The sequence below is a fragment of the Ilyonectria robusta genome (genome assembly GCF_021365365.1).
Source record: "Ilyonectria robusta strain PMI_751 chromosome Unknown BGZ61scaffold_54, whole genome shotgun sequence".
NCBI lineage: Eukaryota > Fungi > Ascomycota > Sordariomycetes > Hypocreales > Nectriaceae > Ilyonectria > Ilyonectria robusta.
The window spans coordinates 1-21063 of record NW_025764488.1 but is presented as its reverse complement, the minus strand read 5'-3'; the positions used below and the strand labels follow the sequence as shown (position 1 = coordinate 21063).

The window sequence follows — 21063 nt, the reverse complement described above, 5'->3', positions numbered from 1 at the left end:
GACCAGAAACAGCATCATGGCGTTTCGAACACCCGACGGGTCCTAACCACGAGACAAACCTGAAGAGACGGAAACCTTATGATGGGTGGATTAAAAATGAGTCGCAGCTTGTCTCATCTCGCGTGGATGGCAAGTCCAAGCTACTGGGAGTTGATTGCTCCCCTCGTACAACCTCGAACAGACCCTCCCGGCCTCCCGGGGACGAAATGAGCCGTGAATATGCGAGAGACGAGGTCTTTCTTCATTCACTCTTTTTCGCGTTGTCGTGTAACTGGTTCTCTGGGGACAGTTATTAGATTAGCCGACGGCGGGTCTGAGGAAAGCATGTCTCAGTCGATCGAGCTGGGTGCCGAAACAACTGGATGAGAAACAAACATGTCGAATCGATTGGCTTTCACAAACGAAAGCCGATGGTTCCCGGTCGCCCAAGGTTAAATGTGTTGGGGAGACTGGTTTGGTCGAACACGAGGAGTCTTGTGTCATGCCACGTTGTATGAGAGGGACGGTTGGAGGTGAATGGGAACAGGTGGTATGAGTCCTTTGGCACATGGCATGTGTCTCTATCGTACATGTTTTTAGCATCTGGGTAGAGTTACAGAGCGGATGTGTGGTGTTTCGGCGACAGGTCCTACTCGAGTCGTACTACGTTTGTTTCTTTGACCACGTCTCCCTTTTCCTCATCAACCACGTGAGAATTCACTCAGCCAGATGGAGGCAAAATCTCGCTGCGCAAGTGTAATAGCCAACCCCCCCGGTACGTCTCCCACACACGCGGCATGCAAATAACGTCCGGGTAGCGCAAGGGAAAACAATGCGGTATATTGAGTGTTTTTCTTTCTGGTAAACAAGTAGTGGTTGGATGTAGCCAACTGACACCACCTGTGACGTAGGGTAAGCGATGATGCAGAGGCAACTCACCCTGCATTGCTTCCACTTAGGTGGAGTCGCTAGAGGGGAGGCGTCCAGTATAATACTTAGTGGCTGGCGGAAAACGCGTAATTCGATTTGAGTTTGGGTGGCTGCTCTTGGCTCAAACGTAATGGGACGAGATTGTGCTTAAGGAAGGAAGGAACCTGGCGTGATGGTTGCTGTCGCTGAGGTCCACTAAGAGGGAAGGCACACGCCCAAGAAACCCCTGCCCAATTTACTTACAGTGCTTGCAACGCAACCAGGAAGCAGACTGTCATCGACATCCGAGATTATGAGCGTCATCATTGTTGGCACATAACATCACGAATCGAGAGCCGGCCCTCCATCAAGCGTGAACGAAACCGCATCGACACGCCAAAATAAAATGTTATGGCATTTCTTGCTGCCGTTGACACTGATGCTGACGTTGGATTCGCGGCTGGCCTTGCTGATCGACAGATACCCAAGCCTTTTCGCTTGAAATTCACCAGCAATACGCGTCCAGATCCCGCTGGAGGTCCCCGAATGATGAGCAAAATGAACCGCTGCGACGAATCTTGGCGCCCCAGTGACAAACACACTGACGACCCCCTTCTCCTCACCGAGGAAGACAAGCGCCGCAAGGTCGCCAAGACCACCAAGACCGCTAAGGACACCCGCAGGATCAATGGGAGGCAGCCAAATCAACCCTCAGTCCATGATAGTCCTGGATCAATCGTTTCTGCCTCTACCAAAGACCAACAGCCCTAGCTGGTCGTTCCCACAACCTCGCGCTTACTGGGCACCCAGCACGCGCTGTTGAGTCCGACTCCACCGCCGCGAAGATCATGTCCACTTAGGCTCATGATGGGATGGGCCGGGGTTTGACGCCAAGGACCAGTTAAGCAGCTACCCCAAGTCATTCCGAAGTGGGGCCGCGCCGCAAAAGTGACGAGGACAAGTCCTGTTGCTCTGCCTTTGGTGACGCCCATGGGTTAGATTTGATGTCGGCCGGGCGCCACACTACGGCCCTCCCCACTCGCAGCCGTGAGCGTTCTGCCGGTCCTTTCTCTTCCCCGGATCTGGCACTTCTACTCAAGGCCGTCTTGTTTCGCGTGTCTCCGTTGCTTCGTCGTCGTCTCAACCCCCCTTCGATGGATGAGATCAGGGCCGCCCCGGATGTACGCCCCGGCCATGGTGCCGAGTCAATTGCCGTTGCGCCCCAGCAGCTCCCCCCAGACGTCCAAGACGACACCGCGATAACCTCTCAGCTTTCCAACCCCCACGATGCGTCCCTCGACTTTTGCGAAGAGACGGTCGATCCGACAAGCAACTTTGCCTTTTCTCCGAACCAGCTTCACAAGCTTCTGACCACCAAGAGCCTTCCTGCCCTACGCGCTTTCGGAGGCCTCCCCGGCCTCGCAGCCGGCCTCCGCACCGATATATCCTCTGGCCTGAGCATCGACGAGACCAACCTTGATGGGACGGTGGCATTTGACGAAGCTGTTTCCGCTGGCCGCGATGGACGCCCACCCGCCATCATCGAGGGGCCGCCGCCGCCGACACCTCCCACCCTCCTCGCCCAAGGTCTGCGACTCGGCGAGCCTCCCGATAACCACTACATCGACCGGAAACGAGTCTTTGGCGAGAACCTCGTCCCCCAGCGGAAGCAAAAGTCCTTCTTTCGGCTCATGTGGATTGCCTTCAACGACAAGCTCATAATTCTCTTGACCATCTCTGCTACCATCTCCCTCGCCATCGGAATTTACCAGACCGTGGATCCCTCCGTGGATTCTTCGCGCATCGAGTGGGTTGATGGCGTCACTATCGTCGCTGCCATCGCCGTTATTGTGGTAGCGAGTGCTGCCACTGACTGGCAAAAGAACCAGAAGTTCAAAAAGCTCAATGAGCGCAAGGAACAGAGGAATGTGACGGTGATCCGCTCCGGCAGATACCAGACCATTTCCGTCTACGATGTGCTGGTTGGTGACATATTGCGTGTCGAGGCCGGTGATGTTGTTGCTGTCGACGGTATTCTTGTACAATCGTCGTCGCTCCAGGTAGATGAATCTTCCATATCTGGCGAGTCTGCTCTTGTCCACAAGACTGTTCCAAGCGACAACGATCCCTTCCATACCGTCCATGCCGACCCCTTCATCCATAGCGGCACAACCGTCTCTCGAGGAAACGGTCGCTACCTCGTCACGGCTGTTGGCCTCTACTCTTCATACGGACGTGTCCTGGTGTCCCTGAGGAGCGATGTGGAAGAGACACCACTACAGGCTAAGCTGGGACGACTTGGAAAGCAACTCATCATCATCGGCAGCATTGCTGGCTCTATTTTCTTCCTCATCCTCTTCATCCGCTACATGGTTAACTTGCGAAATCTCAAAGTTGAGCCCTCTCAGAGGGTGGAAGATTTTCTACATGTGCTCATATTGTCCGTCACCGTCGTGGTCATCACCGTCCCGGAAGGTCTGGCCCTCAACGTCACCATTGCGTTGGCTTTTGCAACCAAGCGTATGCTCAAGGATAATAATCTCGTACGCCTTCTTAGGTCTTGTGAGATCATGGGAAATGCCACAACTGTGTGCTCAGACAAGACGGGAACTCTGACGCAAAACAAGATGACTGTCGTGACTGGTCGCATCGGGCTCCGGTGCTACTTCGATGACACGGATTTAGCTGACACGGATCTGGACGTGTCCATGTCCAGGGCATCCACCATCAAGTGTGACACTTCTGCTCAGCTTGTGACTACGTTGTCGACAGAATCAAAGACGTTGATCAAGGCTATTGTGGCACTGAACTCTACTGCCTTCGAAAGCGACGATTCCGGGTCGTCCGAATTCGTCGGTTCAAGTACCGAAACAGCGTTGTTGGAATTCAGTCGTCAACATCTGGGCATGAACCCCCTGGTGGAGGAGAGGGCCAACTGCCCTGTCGTCACTATGCTTCCATTTGACTCCTCCCGCAAATGGATGGCCACTCTTATTAAGCTTCCTAACGGCATGTATCGCTTACTGGTCAAGGGTGCCGCTGAGGTTGTCTTCGAGTACTGTGCCTTTATCGTCTCCGACCCAACATACAGATTGCCACTGGCGCGTCTATCTGAGGATGACCGGGCGAGTTTCAACAACACTATCCAGGACTATGCTTCAAAATTGCTACGGCCTGTGGCTATGGCATACCGAGATTTTAACGCGTCCGAAGTATTCGGGGACCCAGACGATGACCCAGAGTCTCTCAACCTTGAATGGCTAGCGTCCGGCATGGTCTTCCTCGGCGTCTTTGGAATCCGGGATCCGCTACGCCCCGAGGTCGTGGAGTCGGTCCGACAGTGTCAGGCGGCGGGTGTCTTTGTTCGTATGGTTACGGGGGACAATTTCCTCACCGCCAAGGCTATTGCTGCAGAATGTGGTATCTACACCGCCGGCGGCATCGCCATGGACGGGCCAACATTCCGAGATTTGACATCAGAGCAGCTAGATGCCGTCATCCCTCGCCTGCAGGTTCTCGCCCGATCGAGCCCCGAGGACAAACTACTCCTAGTGTCACATTTAAAGGGCATGAATGAAACTGTAGCCGTTACCGGAGATGGCACCAACGATGCCCTGGCTCTCAAAGCCGCAGACGTTGGATTTGCCATGGGCATCCAGGGCACAGAAGTGGCCAAAGAGGCAGCCTCCATCATCCTTCTAGACGATAACTTTGCTTCCATCGTAAAGGCGTTGGCCTGGGGTCGAACTGTCAACGATGCGGTAAAGAAATTCTGCCAGGTAAGATAATGACGTGATCCCTTTTTGTGTGTTGAGCAAACAACTAATGTACTGCCGCAGTTTCAATTCACGATCAACCTAACTGCCGGAATTATTACCGTCGTTTCAGAACTTGTTGGGGATGCTATATTTACAGTCGTCCAACTGCTCTGGATTAACTTGATAATGGATATTTTTGCGTCTCTTGGTTTAGCCACCGACAATCCCTCACCCGACTTCCTGCTACGGAAACCCGAGCCTCGAAATGCCCCGATAGTTACCATCACCATGTGGAAGATGATTATCGGGCAGGCACTCTACCAGCTTGCGGTAATTTTCGTCGTCCATTATGCTGGCTGGGACTTGTTTAGCCCTGATACCGAGTTCGAAGTTGAGAAACTCCAAACATTCGTCTTCAACATCTACGTGTGGATGCAGTTCTTCAATCAGCACAATTGCCGGCGGGTTGACAACAAGCTGGACATCTGGTATCAGGGCGTGTTGAAAAACCCTTGGTTTATCGGGGTGCAACTGATTACTGTGGCTGGCCAATTCACCATCATTTTTAACGGAGGCGAGGCGTTCGACACAAGACCCCTGACGGGCTCGCAGTGGGGGTGGAGTATGCTCTTCGGAATCCTGACGATCCCACTGGGCGCGTTGATCCGACAAGTCCCGGACAGCGTAGTGCAGTCGTTGTTTGACGCATGTCGGATATCGTATAACAAAGCTGTCAAGCCGTTCCGAGGATGCTTTTCCTGCCTCATTCCCAAGAGGTTCAAGAAGCGCGACGACGAACAGCCAGATCAGGAATTGGGCCGAGTAGAGAACATCATCCAAACACTGGGCTTGGGTTCAGAGTCAGTGGATCAGGATGTGACTACAACAGCGGATCAGAGAGCAGCGTTGGAGAGTTCGGCGAGATTGAGGAGACAGGAAACGGAGAGATACACCAGGGAGATCGACCTGAAGGGACTTATCGAAGCAGCCAAGTTGGGCCGGGAGTATGATGGTGCTACTCTGGAGCTTCACCCGCGAACATTGAAGGATGATCCAATTCTGAGGGCGAAGAGCGACAGCACGGTGCCTCCAAGCCAAGACGCTGCATTTATGAGGTTCGTCGCCGTGAATCGCAAAAGAAACCGGAGACAGGTGCGAAACCCGACGAGCCAGGTTTCTCAGAACGCACGACAGTCTCAGGCACAGGCTCCGACAAAGAGGTCAAGCGGTTTCAAATGGGAATCGCTGCTGAGGTCGAAGAGAAGGTGACGAAGGCCAAACCGGAATCGTAATACTCGAATCGCCCATCGAGAAGAAGGGTCTGAATAGAGACAGTACAGTAATATGACGACTACGAAGTTATGATGGATAAACCATATAGGGAACGGTACCAATGATATATTTGTGATTTTCTTTTCTGTGGAAACTTGCTAGGCTGCTCGATGCTGTTTTTAAAAGATCCAAGTTGCGTTTCTAACCAAAGCTGTTTCCTGTACACATTATGTCACCTTGATTACCGACCCCTGGATGGCGCCGCCTAGCTCATCTCGCGGATACCCAGGCCCGCGCATGAGGCAGACGGCGCTACGGGACAAATTGGACACAAGCAGTCCGATGCTGAGCTGCATGGTTAGGACGTTGGGCCGCGGGCGTAGTTGATCGGGTGAGAAGAAGTCTACAAAGCTCCAGCTGTCCGGCTGTCCGGAGGGGACCTCGCTGGGCGGGTTGTTGGGTGATGACGGGTTGGCGATGTTGAGCTCGAGCGTCTCGGCGTCGATGATTCGGCCTCCGAGGGCCAGCAGCTGCTTCTCGACGCCCAAGATGCTAAAATATCCCTGGTCGCGATTGCTGGGATGGGGTTTGTAGATGCCAGTCCAGCCCATGTCCTCGAAGGCGGGATTCAAATCATTCCTCGTGAAGACTTGGGAGCCGTGTTGCCCATACGGCAGATCAACGACGCGATACATGTCTCCAATGCCCGGCCCCAGTAGCCATCTCAAGCGGATCAACATCTCGCGTTTGTCCGTATAGTCTAGGTTTGTTCCGAAGACACGATATTCCTCTGACTGAGGTATAGGTGGGTGTTGGGCCTTGGTGAGGATCAGATATGCGATGCTGAGGCTTGCCTTTGCGAGGCGGTGGGCGAAGGAGTCCTGGGACAGAGGCACGCGAGCTCCCCAGTGCTTCACTCCAATAATCGGATGATTCGTTATAGTCCAGCCATTTCCGTATATTTGGGGAGGTAGCGGAGGGGCAGCGACCATGGCGTTTTCTGGAGGTTCATCAGGGATGTGGTAGTCGGCGCCCGGTGGTCCTGGCAGGGTGAGGATGAGGGCCGATTGGGAGGCGCGGTAGGCTGGGTCAGTTCCTGTGTGTGTATCACATTCCATGGTGTCTTCGGAGGAGTGACTGGACGTCGATGAGTCGCCTGGTGGTGAAGTCGAGGAGTGGCCTGGTGGTGATGCTGAGGAGTGGCCTGACATATCGTTCTCGGGAATGCCTGCCAGCAGTTTGGTGGTTGATGTTGATGTAGAGGTTGATGTAGAGGTTAATGTAGAGGTTGATATGGAGGTTGATGTTGGCTCAATAGCTGGAGCCACGGATGGTGTACAGGATGCATTTTGCTCGTCGTCTGGTCCGACGACTTCATGGGCCAAGGCGAGAATGCGTGCCATGGACCGACGCAAGCTCCCAACCAAGTTCGGCTGCTTGTTAACGACCTCAGTCTCGAGCATCTCATCGACGAAGCTGACAAAGATGGAGCTCATCTCCTCGACGACCTCCTCCAACCGGCGGAGCCTCTTGCCTTGCTCCGCTTCAGCTGCCTGCCTCCGCCTGCGGAAGACATTCTGGGCTTCGCGGTTGCGTTGGCGGCGGGCCTAGACGATGATAAGCGTGTGTTGAATCTATTAGGAGCGAGTGCTGATGTATTACCTTGAGAGTGGCATCGTCTATTTCAGAGGGGTTGGAGGGAGGCCGACCTCGTCGCTTGACGGGGGCGGGCTTGGGATGATCTGGCATGGGATGACTTTATAACGGACGAATCTTTAAGAGATGTTTGGATGTGCTTGGTGGATTGGTGGAGAGGGAGGGATGCGGTGGGGGCCAGAGAATGGAGAACAGAGAAGAGAGGATGAAGAATGGAGAATAGAGAATGGACAGCAACGGTGGAGTGGTCTGACTATGGCCAATTACGGATTTTTTGAATCGACAACAGAAGAGCCTTCCCACTTGGATGAGCAGCTGCGAATTACCAGGCAAGAAGACGTTGATGCGGATGTAACAATGTTCCACGTATGAATAAATGAGGAGCGTGAGTTGACTCGTTGAGAAGAGCGCCAGGCGGCTTGTCGGGTTGTGGCTTGTGGCTTGTTGATCACTAATCGACCAGACTCGGGGGCGTTACATCACACGTCCGACTCAATCGGCGTGATGCGGGCGAAGGTAACAGCTCGGATAGCCGTTAGCGGGTGCTAAAAAACGTTAAAAAAGGGTCACGGGCTTTAAAACAAGACGGCCGTTATTATGCCGCGGCCTTTTACTTGGTTGTCACTTTTTGGCATTTTTTGTAGCGAGGTAAGCAAGCATGGATGAGCGTGAGATGGATATGCTCGGCCCGTCCGAAAAACGGAGAGCCCTTCTTGAATAAAGCGACTCGGTTGGACCATGTAACGAGACTTGGGACAAGAACAGACGAGAATAAATAAACGAAAAGACGGAGTAGCAAGCAGGTTTGATCCAAAAGCGTGTACTGCACCGTAACCATGTCACAAAGTCAATGCTCCCTTCCTCTTCATGCCCTCCACCCACGGATGGACTCAACACCCGATCCCGTCCCCGATTTTCCCGGTTCCGCCTCCGCCATGACCTCCGCCATGACCTCCGCTATCGCCTCCGCTATCGCCTCCACTGTCGCCTCTACTGTCACCTCCGCTAGAACATCCCTTGCTTCTCAATAGCTTCTTCGAAATATCGTCTTCCTCCTCCTCCTCCCGATCCTTCTCCTTTCCCTTCTACCTCCCCCTTTTCTCCAGTCCATCCTCCACCGCTGACAAGGTCCGCAAACCTCCCGTTCTTCTGTAGCAGACCGTGATACGTTCCCTCTTCCACCTTCGCCCCGTCTTCGAGCACCACGACCCGGTCCGCCACGGCCATCATCTCGCGACTATGCGTGACGACGACGATGGCCATGCCGCCCCGAGATTGCTTGGCCCGGTCTGCTAGCTCCTGAATCGTCTTCCGGATCGTCTCGGAGCTCTCTGCGTCGAGAGCGCTCGTAGGCTCGTCGAGGACTAACAACGAGGGCTTCCGCGCGAGTGCCCGTGCAATACTCAGTCGCTGCGCCTGCCCCCCTGAGAGCACCTGGCCGCCGTCGCCGACAAGTGTGTTGTATCCTTCTGGTAAAGACACGATAAACTCGTGCAGACCTGCAGCTTGGGCGGCCGCCACGATGCTGTCGATTCGTCGTAACGATGAGCTTTCGCCAATGCCGTAGGAAATGTTTTCTGCAATAGTCGCCGGGAATAGGAATGGCGTCTGCGGCACATACGCCATCATAGACCTGAGATGCTCCATGTCGATTTCACTGGATGGAATACCAGCAAACGTCAAAGGCGAGGCCCTGCTGAGCATCGAACGCGCCGAAGGCGAGTAGAGGCCCAGCAGTAGCGACATGACAGTCGACTTACCACACCCAGAGCGGCCCACGATGGCCAAAAATGTCCCTGGGTGGACTTCAAACGACACTCCTCGCAACACCGGGCGATCTCCGTCCGCTTTATACGAGAAGCTAAGCTCGTGCAGCCGAACAGGAAGCGTTGTCGTGGGCGTCTTAGTACCAAAGGCTTTGGAAGACGGCTTCGGCGACATGTTGGCATACGCCAGAATCTGTGAGGCCGTTACTTGAGCCATGGTGACCTGTGGCATCGCGCTCAAGAAACCGGTGGCAGTCCCGACGCTAAACAGGAGCAGATTCACAACCTGAACCACGGCTGTAGCTGTAATGTTCTTATCCGACGCAAGGAGAACCGTGCCGTAGTAGAAGACCAGCGCCGTCAGAGGGTAGTTGAGCGACTGATACAGCCCATAGGGCCCGCTGATGAACACTGCCCTCCGCATCCCGAGGCTGAAGGTATGCGAGACAGACTGATTATACTTGGCACGGAAGTGGCCCTCCAAAGTGAAGGCTCTCACTACCCGGATGTTGAGAAAGATCTCGGTGAGGGTAGCGCTGGATTCCTCGGCGCCCTTGTTGCAAGTTGCCTCCCACTTCCCGCTGACGACAGAGAAGCCCTTGACTGCGCCCATCACCACGGGTGCCAGTGCCATCGCGACCAGGGTGAGTTTCCAAGAGACCACGAGGGCCCAGGTGACGGCCACCAAGGTCATGACAGTGACAACGATGACAATGGGGACAAACCTCCCGACGATGTTGCGCATCTCCTCAGCGTTGCGATCAAGGCACTCGTTGATGCGGCCAGGCGAGTTTTGCGCCTGGTCAAACCACGACTTGGGCTGTCGCAAGATCTTCTTCAGGGCTTGGACGCGGATGGTGTTGATCCAAGCCTGGCCAACGACTTCGAGTTGATACCGGCCGCCACCAGTGCAGGCGCCGTCGACAACCGCCACCACAAAGAGGTAGATGGCCCATTTCTTTCCCTCGGCCAGCTTGTCTCCAGGTGACCACATTACTCCGAGAAGCTGAGCGAAGCAGTACGCAAACGTAGGGATAGCACCTGCTCCCACGGTGCAGGTGAGTATCCCAAGCACGAGGATGAGGCGATGGCGAGGCCCAAGAGCCGGCCACACCGTCTTGAGGATGGCTACCAACGAAGTCGGCTGCGAGATGTCATTCGGTGTCTCTTTTGACGTGTCTCTGGTTGTGTTCGAAGCCGTCTTTTCATCATATCGTGCCAGTCGTAGACTCGATATGTTTCCTCGGCGGTCAGCTCCCCCAAATATGTAGCCAGTCTCCTCTGTTGAGCCGCTCACTCTTATTTCCGGAATCTCAGTGATACCACGCGAGTATTGTGGCATTATGGGTCTTTCATGCAGTGGTGGCGGGCTTCTTATCCCCGACCTTGGTCGTTCTATAGGCATATCCGATTCCCATATCTGCTCTGTTCTCATTCTCAACGCTGCCGTGGTACTTGCGCCCCATGAGATTCTCCGGGACATGCCAGTTCCAGGTACGAGCAGCGAGTTCCGTTGTAGTCCTTCGAGTTCCTCCATGAAGACTCTGGAAACACGCGAACCTCTTGCCGAAGGAGGAATCGTGACCAGAGAGTGAGGGCTGGGGCCGTCGGGAGAAGTGACATTGATCCCAATCGGGCTATCATGAAGGTCGTTTTGGTCGGTGGATGCAAGTGTATCAAATGCACCGACACTGCCGCGAACTAGATCGCGTTTGAAGCCTTCCTCCACCAGGGATGCGTTGTCCATGACGTACACAAAGTCGTCGTCTCCAATCTGGGAAACGTCGTGAGTAATAATGATGGTGGTCTTCCCACGCCTCCAGTCTCGAATCGCCTCCATGATCAAATCCCGGCTGACTTGATCCAAGCCACTCGTAACCTCGTCGAGAATGAGTATTGGAGGGTCCCTGAGCCGAGCTCGTGCCAGTGCCACTCTTTGCTTCTGGCCGCCACTCAAATTGTAACCCCCTAAGCCGACATTGGTTTCTAGGCCACTTGGAAGTGCTGTGAGGGTGGACTGTAACAACACGGCATCGCAGGCGGCTTTCACTTCTGACTGTGTTGCTTGTTCTGGAGCGAGGTGACCAAAGGCAATGTTTTTGAACAAGCTGTCGTTGAACAGAATGCTGGACTGCTGGATCAATGTGACGTTTTCCCGAAGCCAGTGCTTATCCAAAACTCGCAAGGGTTGATTATCTATTTGGATCTCGCCAGTAACGGCTTCGTAAAACCCGACCATGAGGTTTCCAAGAGTGCTCTTACCAGATCCGCTTCGGCCGACAATGAAGGTCAACTCGCCAGCGGGGAAGAAAAAGGACGAAGTATTCAGTACCCTTGTCTCTGGGTTTGAAGGATATGCAAAACTAACCTGTTAATTGTTAACAATGCGCTCTGCAGCATGAGAAAAGCTGGGCTGGGGTGCTTACATTGGTCAGTTCAATGTCGCCAGCACATCCGTCTGGCCTCAGTGAGCCCGTCATTGCTTTGGCTCCGTGCCCTTGTTTGTAATTCGAGACCATTGCAGCTAAAAACCCTCCTGCCGACATGCCTTTTGCAATGACCAACCATTGCGGCATGAGAGCTTCGATTGCCTGGAACGAAGCCAAGGTTGCATAGAAGGTGGCGAGGACATGGCCAGGCGCGAGCCCTCCGTTGACCAGGATCACGCCGTACCAAAAGCCGACAACGAACATGGCAATTCCACTGAAGCTGATGTATCCCATTTGTGTAGAATTGCACTGCGCCTGGACGAGGTAAGGCTTTGCTGCAGCCGTGACGGCGGTTGAGTATTGCCAAACGTCCTGGTCGTATCCCTTGAAGACCTTGACGAGGTCTATGGCGGTAATTGACGCCACAGCGTGCTTTGAAGCAATAGCTAGATATCGTTTTTGTGCTTGGATGGCGGGTTCCAACCGCCGAGTAGCTAATGATAGAACAACCACCGATATTGGCAAGATGGCGAGAAGTACTAAGGTGAGTTTCCACGAGTAGTAGAGCGCGATACCGAGGGAGGCGAAGGAGGTTATGACATCACACACTAGTAGGCCGAGAACTTGGGATGTTGCGAGCTGTAGTTCTCTGGTTTGTCTGTTCAGGCGTCGTGTTAGGCGAGATGTCGGCAACCTTGGGGAATATGGAGGTATAAACAACTCACGTCTGGACTCTGACGAGAAGACTGGATATGCCCTCGGACTGTGAGTCAAACCAAGCCATATCTCTGGAAAGGAAGTTCTCGAAGAGGTCGCGTCGAACACTGTTAGCCTGCAACTCGCCAAAGACTACCCAAAGAGCTAGGAATGCCGAGTTCGCCAGCCAGTAGCCCATCCCTAGACCAAGCAGGATAAGGGACCACCTGGAGATCCTGGACAAAGCCTCATGGCCGTCGAGGGTTCCGTTTCCGAAGCCGGCGATTATGTCAAAGACCTTTCCCAGGATGATGGCCAGAATGGTCTTGAAACCAGCCGAGATGGCGGAGGCAGTCAGGGCGCTGGCCAAGGGAAGTACATGGGCTCTCTTGGTGAAAACAAAGAGCTGTCTCCACGATGACTTTGCGGCTTGCTGGGGGCTTCGGGAAGTCTCTTTAGAAGCCCGAGTCTCAAGGCGATTAGGAGTCGCTGATTCCATGGTGTCTGCGCAAGGGGACGTGAACTTGTGAAGGGGACTGATGGGTCAGTGGAACGGGCATTGCTTCAGAGATGATGGCGACGAGGAACGAAAGAGGGGTTTCTGGCAAATATTGTAATTTTTCATCAGCTAAATCGAGTACAAAGAACAGCATCAAGATGTGGATGCAAATGGGGTGACGAGAATCTGACACCCAAAAGTGGTGGCACAGACGCGGTGCCTATTGTTCTTTGGCGGCTTCATATTGTTCGCGCATTTCAAGCTCCAACTGACTTAGAACGCCTCCCACACAGCCAATCAGTGGTAGGGTTCGGGTTCATGTTGTAGGAAAACTCCACAGAGGTCACGCCCAGAGTTTTGACAACTGCAACACGGCCGTTGGTCTCATGGGAAGCATCTGAGCTAGACGAGTGTTTTTCAAGCCCAACAATTGTGGCCGGGAAACCCCGTTTGGAGATGCCTGGTTTGTACACATTATCAATGATTCTCGCTCTAAATATATACCAGCTTTGTAACAACAGTTCCGTCTTGAAGGACCCGGGTTTCCTCCTCCAGTCTAGACCCTCGCCAGCGAGGAATGGCAATTGTCCACACATACCAGTAGACGATCCCTGCAAGGAAGCTGCAGTGGTGCGGTTAGCAGCATGGTAAGAGATATTTGGCATGGAAGGGCAGCATACATAGTTACCCCTACAAGGGCGTAGGTGGCATAGAACAGGCCATTACCAGAGCCTTCAGGAGGTCGGAAGAATGGCGCCGCAATGAGTGCAATTGCGAGCGTTATCTTAACCAACACGGCAGGCGTCCATGCCTTGAAAGGCCGTTTGAGGTCGGGTCGTTGGAACCGTAACTTAAGAAGCCCAACAGCGACCGCGAGGCTCACAAGCTCACCAGCGTATCCCTCGACTTCAAGGATGAACGAGTACACTGACCCAGATGGCGGCAGGGCAATGACAAGAAAAGATGGGATATAATGAACAATGAAACCGCCCAGCGGGGAGTTGAAAGGCCTGGACGACGATAGGAGGTCGGAGAATGGGAGGAAGCCCTGTCTAGCAATTTCTTGCTTAATGCGTGCCTGTATTTACCCAATTATTAGTCCTTCTTCCCCACTTACCAATAATCGATGATAATATGGTTCAAGGGGGCTCACCATGGCAAAAGTCACAACCATGACGTTTCCAGCCGCAGAAAGTGCCACAGCTAGAGGCAGGATTCTTCGCCCAAGGTTCTCGCCAAAAAGGTGCTCAAAGAAGAGAGCCGCAATCAGCTCGCCGCTGTCTCGGATCTCATCCACGGGAACGACCAGAAAATATGCCACGTTGATGAGAAAGTACATACTGCATGCCGTGGCAAGCGCTGTCATGGCCACCGATCTCAGTGTTCGGACAGGATCCTTGACCTCGTTCAATACATTGCTGACATTGTCGAGTCCAGCATATGAATAAAACACCTTGAACAAGGATGTCGCTATGACGCCCCAGTTCCAGCTACTGTCCTCCCAAAGTTGGTCCCAGGAGAGTAGGTTTGATCTTTCGGACATCGAGTCGGAGTCTGGGCGAAAGAGAACAACATAAATCCCCGAGAGGATCATGAACAATATTACCCCAACCTTGACCCAGCCGAGGGTGTTCTGTATTCTGACGCCAGTTTTGGGAAAGATTCCATGAACCACAGTGACGGTGGTGAGTAACCCAATGGCCAGGCCCTTGAGGGAAACGTTTCCAGGCTCATGGACTCCCAGAGCGAATAGGACATAGCGGCTGAAAACGACGCAGTTGCTCGCTGTGAAGCCCAGCATCACTGCGTATATGGCGTACAAAGTCGAGGCAAGGAATCTCGGCCACCGATACGTAAACTCGAGGTAGACCTTGGTTCCGCCGGAGCGCGGCAGCATGCACCCATATTCCAAGGCCACTGAAAGGCCGCAGGCAGCTATCACAGCGCCGACAACCCATAGCGAGAGCGAAAGGCCGATGCTTCCCACGGACTGGGTGATGGCGCCCGGTGTAGCAAAGATGCCGCTGCCGACGACGCGCGATATCGCCAGGATGTAAGCGCTCTGCCAGGAAATTGTTCGCCCAAGAGGCGATGCCTCGGGGAGCACCACGTCTTCGACTGAGCGCGACGGTTGAGGATCACCAGCGCCAATCTCACCTCCATCGATAGGGCTCGCAAAGGGCCTTCGGATGGCATCTCGGTCTGTGAAAGTGTCTGAATCAGATAGAACACGGTCTGTCGTTTGGAGGAGCGGCCGTAGCTCAGGATCTTGAGCAGCCTTGCTATCCATTTGATGTCGAAGATATTGCTAGCTCGCCTTGACTCAAGACGAGGCCGATGATGATCATTATGAATAGGAACAGGGTGAGAACAGGGCAGTCCTCCATTTTCACATTCCTCGCTGCTGACCACTTTCCTGCCTCGGCCATGAGACATCCGGGTCTTCCATGGCTCGTAATGGGTCAGGCTGCAACTTCGTCAGGCGTGATGCGGATTGCGCGATTGACTAGGAAAGGGAGGGTCTGAGTATCAACGTTATCGCTGGCGGATTTGACAGGGTTTAGGTCTGCCTGTGGCGGAACGAGTGTGGCTGTGATAAATAATGACACCGAGCGTGAGGTTTTCTCATTGTCGAAACAAGACAGTCACTACACAAAGACGTTGAGAAGGGGGGCGGCGGGCACTTCAAATAGCTCCTAGTGGCTAATTCTGCATGCAATATCGCGACTCGGGCCATTTTCCAAACAACTCTCAGGATTGTTTAGACATTTTTTCTCTCGATATACGCAGGTGTGATGCGATATTGCTGATGATGGTGTGCTCCCAGAGAGCTGACAAATCCGAAATGACTTGACGGTAAAGGAGAGAGACGGGGATCAAGAAATTGAGTATTCTTCGAAACGAGAAACATTATATGCCGGCCTTCTTGCACGTGCTAATTAATGCTCTCGGCGTACTTTGTTATCACCATATCGCGATAAACAGTCAGTCCTCCATATTTCTAAAAGCCTATTGCTACTACCCCCGATGTATTATTGATCCGCGAGTTGTATCTATATTTAGCCCGTGGAAAGGAAGGTCAACCACAACTGTAAGATAAGATTTGTCACTGTACAGATGTCCTTTACCATCGTTCTGCCTCATAAACTGTGTAGAGTTCTTCGTAGTCAAAAACAAGGACTTGGTTCCTTTCCACTGCCCGCTCCCTCTCAAGACTGGGGACATCTGTTGTAACTAACCCCTACGTCGGCATTAAGGTGTTTCGTGCCAACGCCTGCCGTGATCGGCCGGGAGCTACAATTCAGACACTAAAGAGGATACGGTGCGGCCGCATATAATGAGGGTGCTTGCCGACGACCGTATCCGCTGACCACTCTGGCTTCGGGTAATTTCCCGTTCGGACAGCGTTACCACAATAATGTTGCGAACACTCTCGCATACCAATTTCTATAGCTTAGTCTTGGGTATATTGAATCAGCACGGGTCATGTTGCTTTTTGGGCTACTTTACTCTGTCCTCGAGATGTACGCAAACTTGGTTTATTGCACGTTTTCGCCCAGGAACCCTCCAACCGCCAGCGCTGGAATTGAGAATCGTGATACACAATCCCCGGAATTGCGCACCCTTATCGCAGGGTTTGGCACCAATGTATATATGACACGGTCAATTTAATTATTTTAATTCACTCGTATATCCCTTAATCGCTTGCCGTTCGTCTGTGCTTAGTCGGATCCGGAACCAGCGATCGATTGTCTCGATTCTCTCTTCCTCATCCTGAAAAGTCCGCATGACGGTCTCTTTGCCCCGGATATTCTTTTTAATTCTGTTTCCAAAAAGCGCTACGAATCCAATCAATTCTTTCGTCTCTTCGTCCACGAGAAACCTGTGTGCGACCACGTGCTGCGTGAAGAAGCTCTTTGGACTTGTCATAGGATAGAGGTTCATTGTCTCAAAATCGGTGTCAAAGTACTCGGTTTCCGTGAAGCAGTAAGCCTCGACCCAGGGTGAATCCTGGCAGCTGCGATGCGAATAAACCCAGAGACGTTGACTGGGGTCTGAATGCTGGGGCAGCTGTGTGAAGTCGACTTTGAACTGTTGTGGGATGATTCCATCCACAATGCCGCCACCCAACAATATAGGATATGTTGGACAGGGGGTGCCGTGACCAACATCCACCAAATACCGGAGGTTGTCAATTTTGACAAGGTTCACAAGGTGACTCCTGCGGAGATGATTCAGCCACGCCAACAATGAAACGGAGTAAGCATCAAGAATGCAGAGGAACCTTGCGGTAAGAAACATACCATCCTATCCATGCTCCATTTTTGCCATCTGTCGTAGGCCGGCTAACCCTACCCGCAGCATACATGGAGTCAAATCCTAGACTTCGAAGAACAGCCCCGAAGAAATTGTTATTCTCCATGCAATATCCTCCACGGCCACGAACGACAACCTTCTCGAACAAGTCGTTGAGATCCAATGATAGAACCTTTTGTACCGAGTAGTGGAGTGAAAGATTCTCGAATGGCACTCGCTCTAACTGCCGCTTTTGTAGCTCAGCCAACAATTCGAGTGGATCTTTTGGGTGTACATCTCGAGGAAACCCGATATGGTCGAGATACCTATCTATCTGTTCCTTGTTGTACATCGTGGCTGGGACCCAGGAGTATGACGGTTTGAAAAGACAGGTGAGTTAAAGGAAAGCAAAAGGAATCAAGTTTGTCGTTTAACGGATGAGTGTCGAAATAAGTCATGAGTACAAATCTTAGTCTCTAGTCATTGTGCTGGAGCAGTGCCCACTACAACATTGACTAATCCAGTGTAATAAGGAACCCATTTTCCCGATACCTTGTCCAGCTCAGGGCCCGTACTTAAGGCAGCCGATAATACACATGACAGTATGAAATGCGCGTGCTTAGTAAAATTCCCATTATTCCTGTTCTAACCATCTAACCTACGGAAGGGTTGCCAGGTGCATTATCCGCCTGACTCGGCAAATATTGTCGGAAGCGGAACTTCCGATCCAGGATGCACTTCCGACTTCCGAAAACATCACGGAATCATCCTATCAGATTGACGGCTTCAACTTGTCTCTCAACTTATCGCGCCTTATTAGCGCGACTCATGCACTACCTACCTAGTTATTGTCGTAGGTAGGTACGTATCCAGCACAGTTCTTGTTCTCTCCACACTAGGTAGGGTAGTGGTTCTATTCATGAGCTGTGAGGCAGGACACGGCCTGGCATGCTTGTGAGGAGTAACTTTATCATATTTATGCTACCTAAACTACTCGGAGTCCTTGAAGGCACCAAGCTTAAACAGCTTCTTGGCATTGTCCTTGCCAATTTTCTTCACATCGTCTCCTCCTAATTTCACCTCATCGTACCAGTCGCATGCGTCACCGAATGACTCAAAGGGGTAATCAATGGAGAAGAGGATGCGATCAGCTCCGATCTCGGTGATGCAGTACTCGAGGGTCGGTGTGGAAAAGTGCCCACTAGTGGTGATCCAAATGTTCTGGGCAAAGTAGTCTCGGATTGTCTTTTTGCATGAGAGACCCAGGGGTTTCTTGACGTCCTCGAACCAGTGGTTGATCCTCCACAGATCAAACGGAATATGCTCTCCCAAGTGGCCGATGATGATCTGGAGCTTCGGGTGTCGGTCAAAGACACCATTGGTAACCATGCCGAGGAGGTGCAGACTAACACCCTGAGCGAAGCTGAGGGGGGGTCCAATAAGCCACTTCCTCTTGGCCCACAGCTTGTCATGGATTGAGCCGGTGGGGTTCCTGGGGTGAAGATAGAAGGGAACATCTAATTCGGTCACCTTGGCCCAAAAGACATCCCATTCAGGGCCGTCGTAGAAGATCATATCGTCTCCGTCATGGCCCGCGCGCTGGGTGTCGTTGACAAGAGCTCCTTTGAAGCCCAGCTGGGTCACACAACGCTCAAGCTCGGCCGCGGCCTCAGACGGGTCATGCATTGACAGGGTACTAGGGGAGAAATGAATTAGCGAACTGCATGAGATTCCGGGTCTCCGACGTGCAAGTGTCACTCACGCAAAGGCACCAAGGCGATCCGGGTGTGGCTTGATGGCTCCGGCAACATAGTCATTGACCTCGACAGCCAGCTCCTGGGCCTCCTTGGGATCCCACACATCCTGGACTCCGGGTGCTGTATAGGACAAGATGGTGTATCCGACGCCGTGCTTGTCCATGTACTCGATGCGAGTGGTGGTGATGTCGGTGATTTCGGCAGCATGCTTATCAGGGTCCACGGCAAAGAGAGAAGCCCACCACCTTGTCCTTTCCTGAAATCGGGGTAGGGCGAATGCCTCCTCCAGGGCAACTTTTCCGAACATGACGGCTGCGGTGGGGAATAGTATGTGGATGAGGATGAAGATGAGAATGAGAATGAAGATGAGGATGAGAATGAAGATGAGGATGAGGATGAAGGCGGATATGCTGACAACCCAGGTTATTGGCACGAGCCTAGGCTGGCTATAAGTAAGCATTCATCGCGGCCCTTTAGTCATGGCATCGATCCCATCTCCGATCCCATCTCCGACTGTACCTCGAGGTACGGAGTACATACCCGACAACCGTGACGTCGCAGCGTCGGTAGAGTCGAGCGAGCGGACGAATCAACAGAGACGGTCAGATCGGATGAGCATTTCGGAGTGGGGAATAACCCCTACAGTCATCGTCTGGGGTCTGGGGAATGCGGAGTGTGGAGTGCGCGAACGCCGAAAGGGAACTATCTCGGTAGTTTTGAGTAAAGGCGAGAGCGGTTCGCTATCCGTACATCCGCACATCCGCACATCCGCACGGTGCGGAAATCCATTATCGGGCACCGTCACACCCACCTGCAGAGCCGGATGACGGATGACGGCAAAATATTACTTCCAATATGACCCTAAGTTACAAAGAGCATTCTAATTCCGCTCATGACCGTACTATTATTACAAAATCGACAAGCCAGTCTCTTACGACCCGTGGGCATGTACGCTCCTCTTCATTACCCGGCCCGAGACTCCTCTTGACATACGACCCCTCCGCCTGCGGCCATGCTGCCTGTCTCGTCGTGGGAACCTCAAACGTTGGAGTAAGGATTGCAAAATTCCTCCTTCTTTTGCGGCCTCCTTCCCATTAATCGTGTGTCCTTCCATCAGCGTGTAGTTGCGAAACGCCTCAAAGTCTTCCCATACCTTGACCTGCTTGCCTGTTCTCCGTGCATCAATTAGGTCAACGATGTTAACCAAGGTGCCCTTGAGATCCCTCTTGCATTCCTGGATCGAATCACTAGCCGCGATTCCGACTTCCTGGCAAAGGGCCTGATAGCCTTGGAGCATTTCCTCGTCAGTGAGCTCGTGCTCTTCCTCGAGCTCCTGTGACTGCGAGAAGTAGTGCAGCTTCAATTCGGATCGCAGTGCAATCGTGCGTTGTCTCTGGTATTCCTGGGTGCCGCCGACCCAGTCCTGGGAGGATGCGAGGCGCGAGAATTCATCATCGAAGGACGCGTTGTTATCGGGAACAAAGTTGCCAAAGTTCTCGAAGTGGGATTGGGATGATGGGGGAGGCATATTAGCCATGTCCGCAGCTGCCATTTTGGCGAAGGAATCCTGGAGGATCGCAAGCGGACAGCTGGTCTTGAGGCGGTAACTGAAGGAATGGCCTGAAGCAAGGAAATGTGGTTGACGCAACTTCGCATGACAGGATTCTACTTGTCCTAGTCAGATTGGGGAAGCGCTCGCGTTGCTTCATGGAAGCCGCTTGCTTGAGCTTTGTAGATCAAAATAAGAAAAAAGTCCACCAACTTTGGGGCAGCGCAAGGTATTGTTGTGAGGTTAATGATGTTGTTGCAAGGAGCTGTGGAATGATTAGCTTAAGCGGACCCACTATAGGAGCTCCGCTCCCACCGCTGATAAACGGCGATGGCAGACTCCTCTGTTCTGGAGGAAAATAAGGCACCTTCATTCTCTTGACTATATGCGCTCATTGGGTAGATTGCACAGTTCGCAACAGGCGTGTATTTATGTCGTGCGTAACTAGTTGCCTACCGCCGCTTAAGCTGGCATCCTACCTCTCTCGCAAAGGAATC

General features: G+C 52.8%; 7 protein-coding genes across 7 annotated transcripts; 1 reads left to right on the top strand and 6 right to left on the bottom strand.

The window, feature by feature from the left end:
- Positions 1 to 2042: 2042 nt before the first annotated feature.
- Positions 2043 to 5915, top strand: BGZ61DRAFT_372862 (uncharacterized protein; the record flags this gene model as incomplete). The annotated part of the gene is made up of 2 exons (XM_046242211.1): positions 2043 to 4667; positions 4728 to 5915. The coding sequence occupies 2 exons, from the start codon at positions 2043 to 2045 to the stop codon at positions 5913 to 5915; spliced, it is 3813 nt and encodes a 1270-aa protein (XP_046094650.1).
- Positions 5916 to 6050: 135 nt separating this feature from the next.
- Positions 6051 to 8107, bottom strand: BGZ61DRAFT_524038 (uncharacterized protein). The gene is made up of 2 exons (XM_046252619.1): positions 7581 to 8107; positions 6051 to 7525 (listed from the first exon to the last, which is right to left on the bottom strand). Exons 1-2 carry the CDS (start codon positions 7665 to 7667, stop codon positions 6146 to 6148), a joined length of 1467 nt encoding a protein of 488 aa, XP_046094649.1. The 5' UTR covers positions 7668 to 8107; the 3' UTR covers positions 6051 to 6145.
- A 472-nt stretch (positions 8108 to 8579) lies between these two features.
- On the bottom strand, positions 8580 to 12964 carry BGZ61DRAFT_434654 (P-loop containing nucleoside triphosphate hydrolase protein; the record flags this gene model as incomplete). Its single annotated transcript, XM_046243963.1, has 3 exons — positions 8580 to 11708; positions 11767 to 12427; positions 12495 to 12964. 3 exons carry the CDS (start codon positions 12962 to 12964, stop codon positions 8580 to 8582), a joined length of 4260 nt encoding a protein of 1419 aa, XP_046094648.1.
- Positions 12965 to 13431: 467 nt separating this feature from the next.
- BGZ61DRAFT_434652 (methionine permease) lies at positions 13432 to 15254 on the bottom strand (the record flags this gene model as incomplete). The annotated part of the gene is made up of 3 exons (XM_046243962.1): positions 13432 to 13586; positions 13645 to 14042; positions 14118 to 15254. The coding sequence occupies 3 exons, from the start codon at positions 15252 to 15254 to the stop codon at positions 13457 to 13459; spliced, it is 1665 nt and encodes a 554-aa protein (XP_046094647.1). The 3' UTR covers positions 13432 to 13456.
- Positions 15255 to 16636: 1382 nt separating this feature from the next.
- BGZ61DRAFT_594530 (uncharacterized protein) lies at positions 16637 to 17612 on the bottom strand (the record flags this gene model as incomplete). Its single annotated transcript, XM_046256856.1, has 2 exons — positions 16637 to 17186; positions 17269 to 17612. 2 exons carry the CDS (start codon positions 17610 to 17612, stop codon positions 16637 to 16639), a joined length of 894 nt encoding a protein of 297 aa, XP_046094646.1.
- A 638-nt stretch (positions 17613 to 18250) lies between these two features.
- On the bottom strand, positions 18251 to 19324 carry BGZ61DRAFT_372806 (uncharacterized protein; the record flags this gene model as incomplete). The annotated part of the gene is made up of 2 exons (XM_046242207.1): positions 18251 to 18956; positions 19023 to 19324. 2 exons carry the CDS (start codon positions 19322 to 19324, stop codon positions 18251 to 18253), a joined length of 1008 nt encoding a protein of 335 aa, XP_046094645.1.
- A 500-nt stretch (positions 19325 to 19824) lies between these two features.
- Positions 19825 to 20815, bottom strand: BGZ61DRAFT_467028 (uncharacterized protein). The gene has a single exon (XM_046247729.1). The coding sequence runs from the start codon at positions 20567 to 20569 to the stop codon at positions 19949 to 19951; it is 621 nt and encodes a 206-aa protein (XP_046094644.1). The 5' UTR covers positions 20570 to 20815; the 3' UTR covers positions 19825 to 19948.
- Positions 20816 to 21063: the final 248 nt, after the last annotated feature.

Bases quoted from the DNA above. Each gene is read 5' to 3' on its own strand.
- BGZ61DRAFT_467028 (XM_046247729.1), bottom strand. From the start codon at position 20,569: ATGGCAGCTGCGGACATGGCTAATATGCCTCCCCCATCATCCCAATCC.
- BGZ61DRAFT_524038 (XM_046252619.1), bottom strand. From the start codon at position 7,667: ATGCCAGATCATCCCAAGCCCGCCCCCGTCAAGCGACGAGGTCGGCCT. The intron at 7,526-7,580 runs GTAATACATCAG...ATCATCGTCTAG, and splicing joins TAGACGATGCCACTCTCAAG to GCCCGCCGCCAACGCAACCG.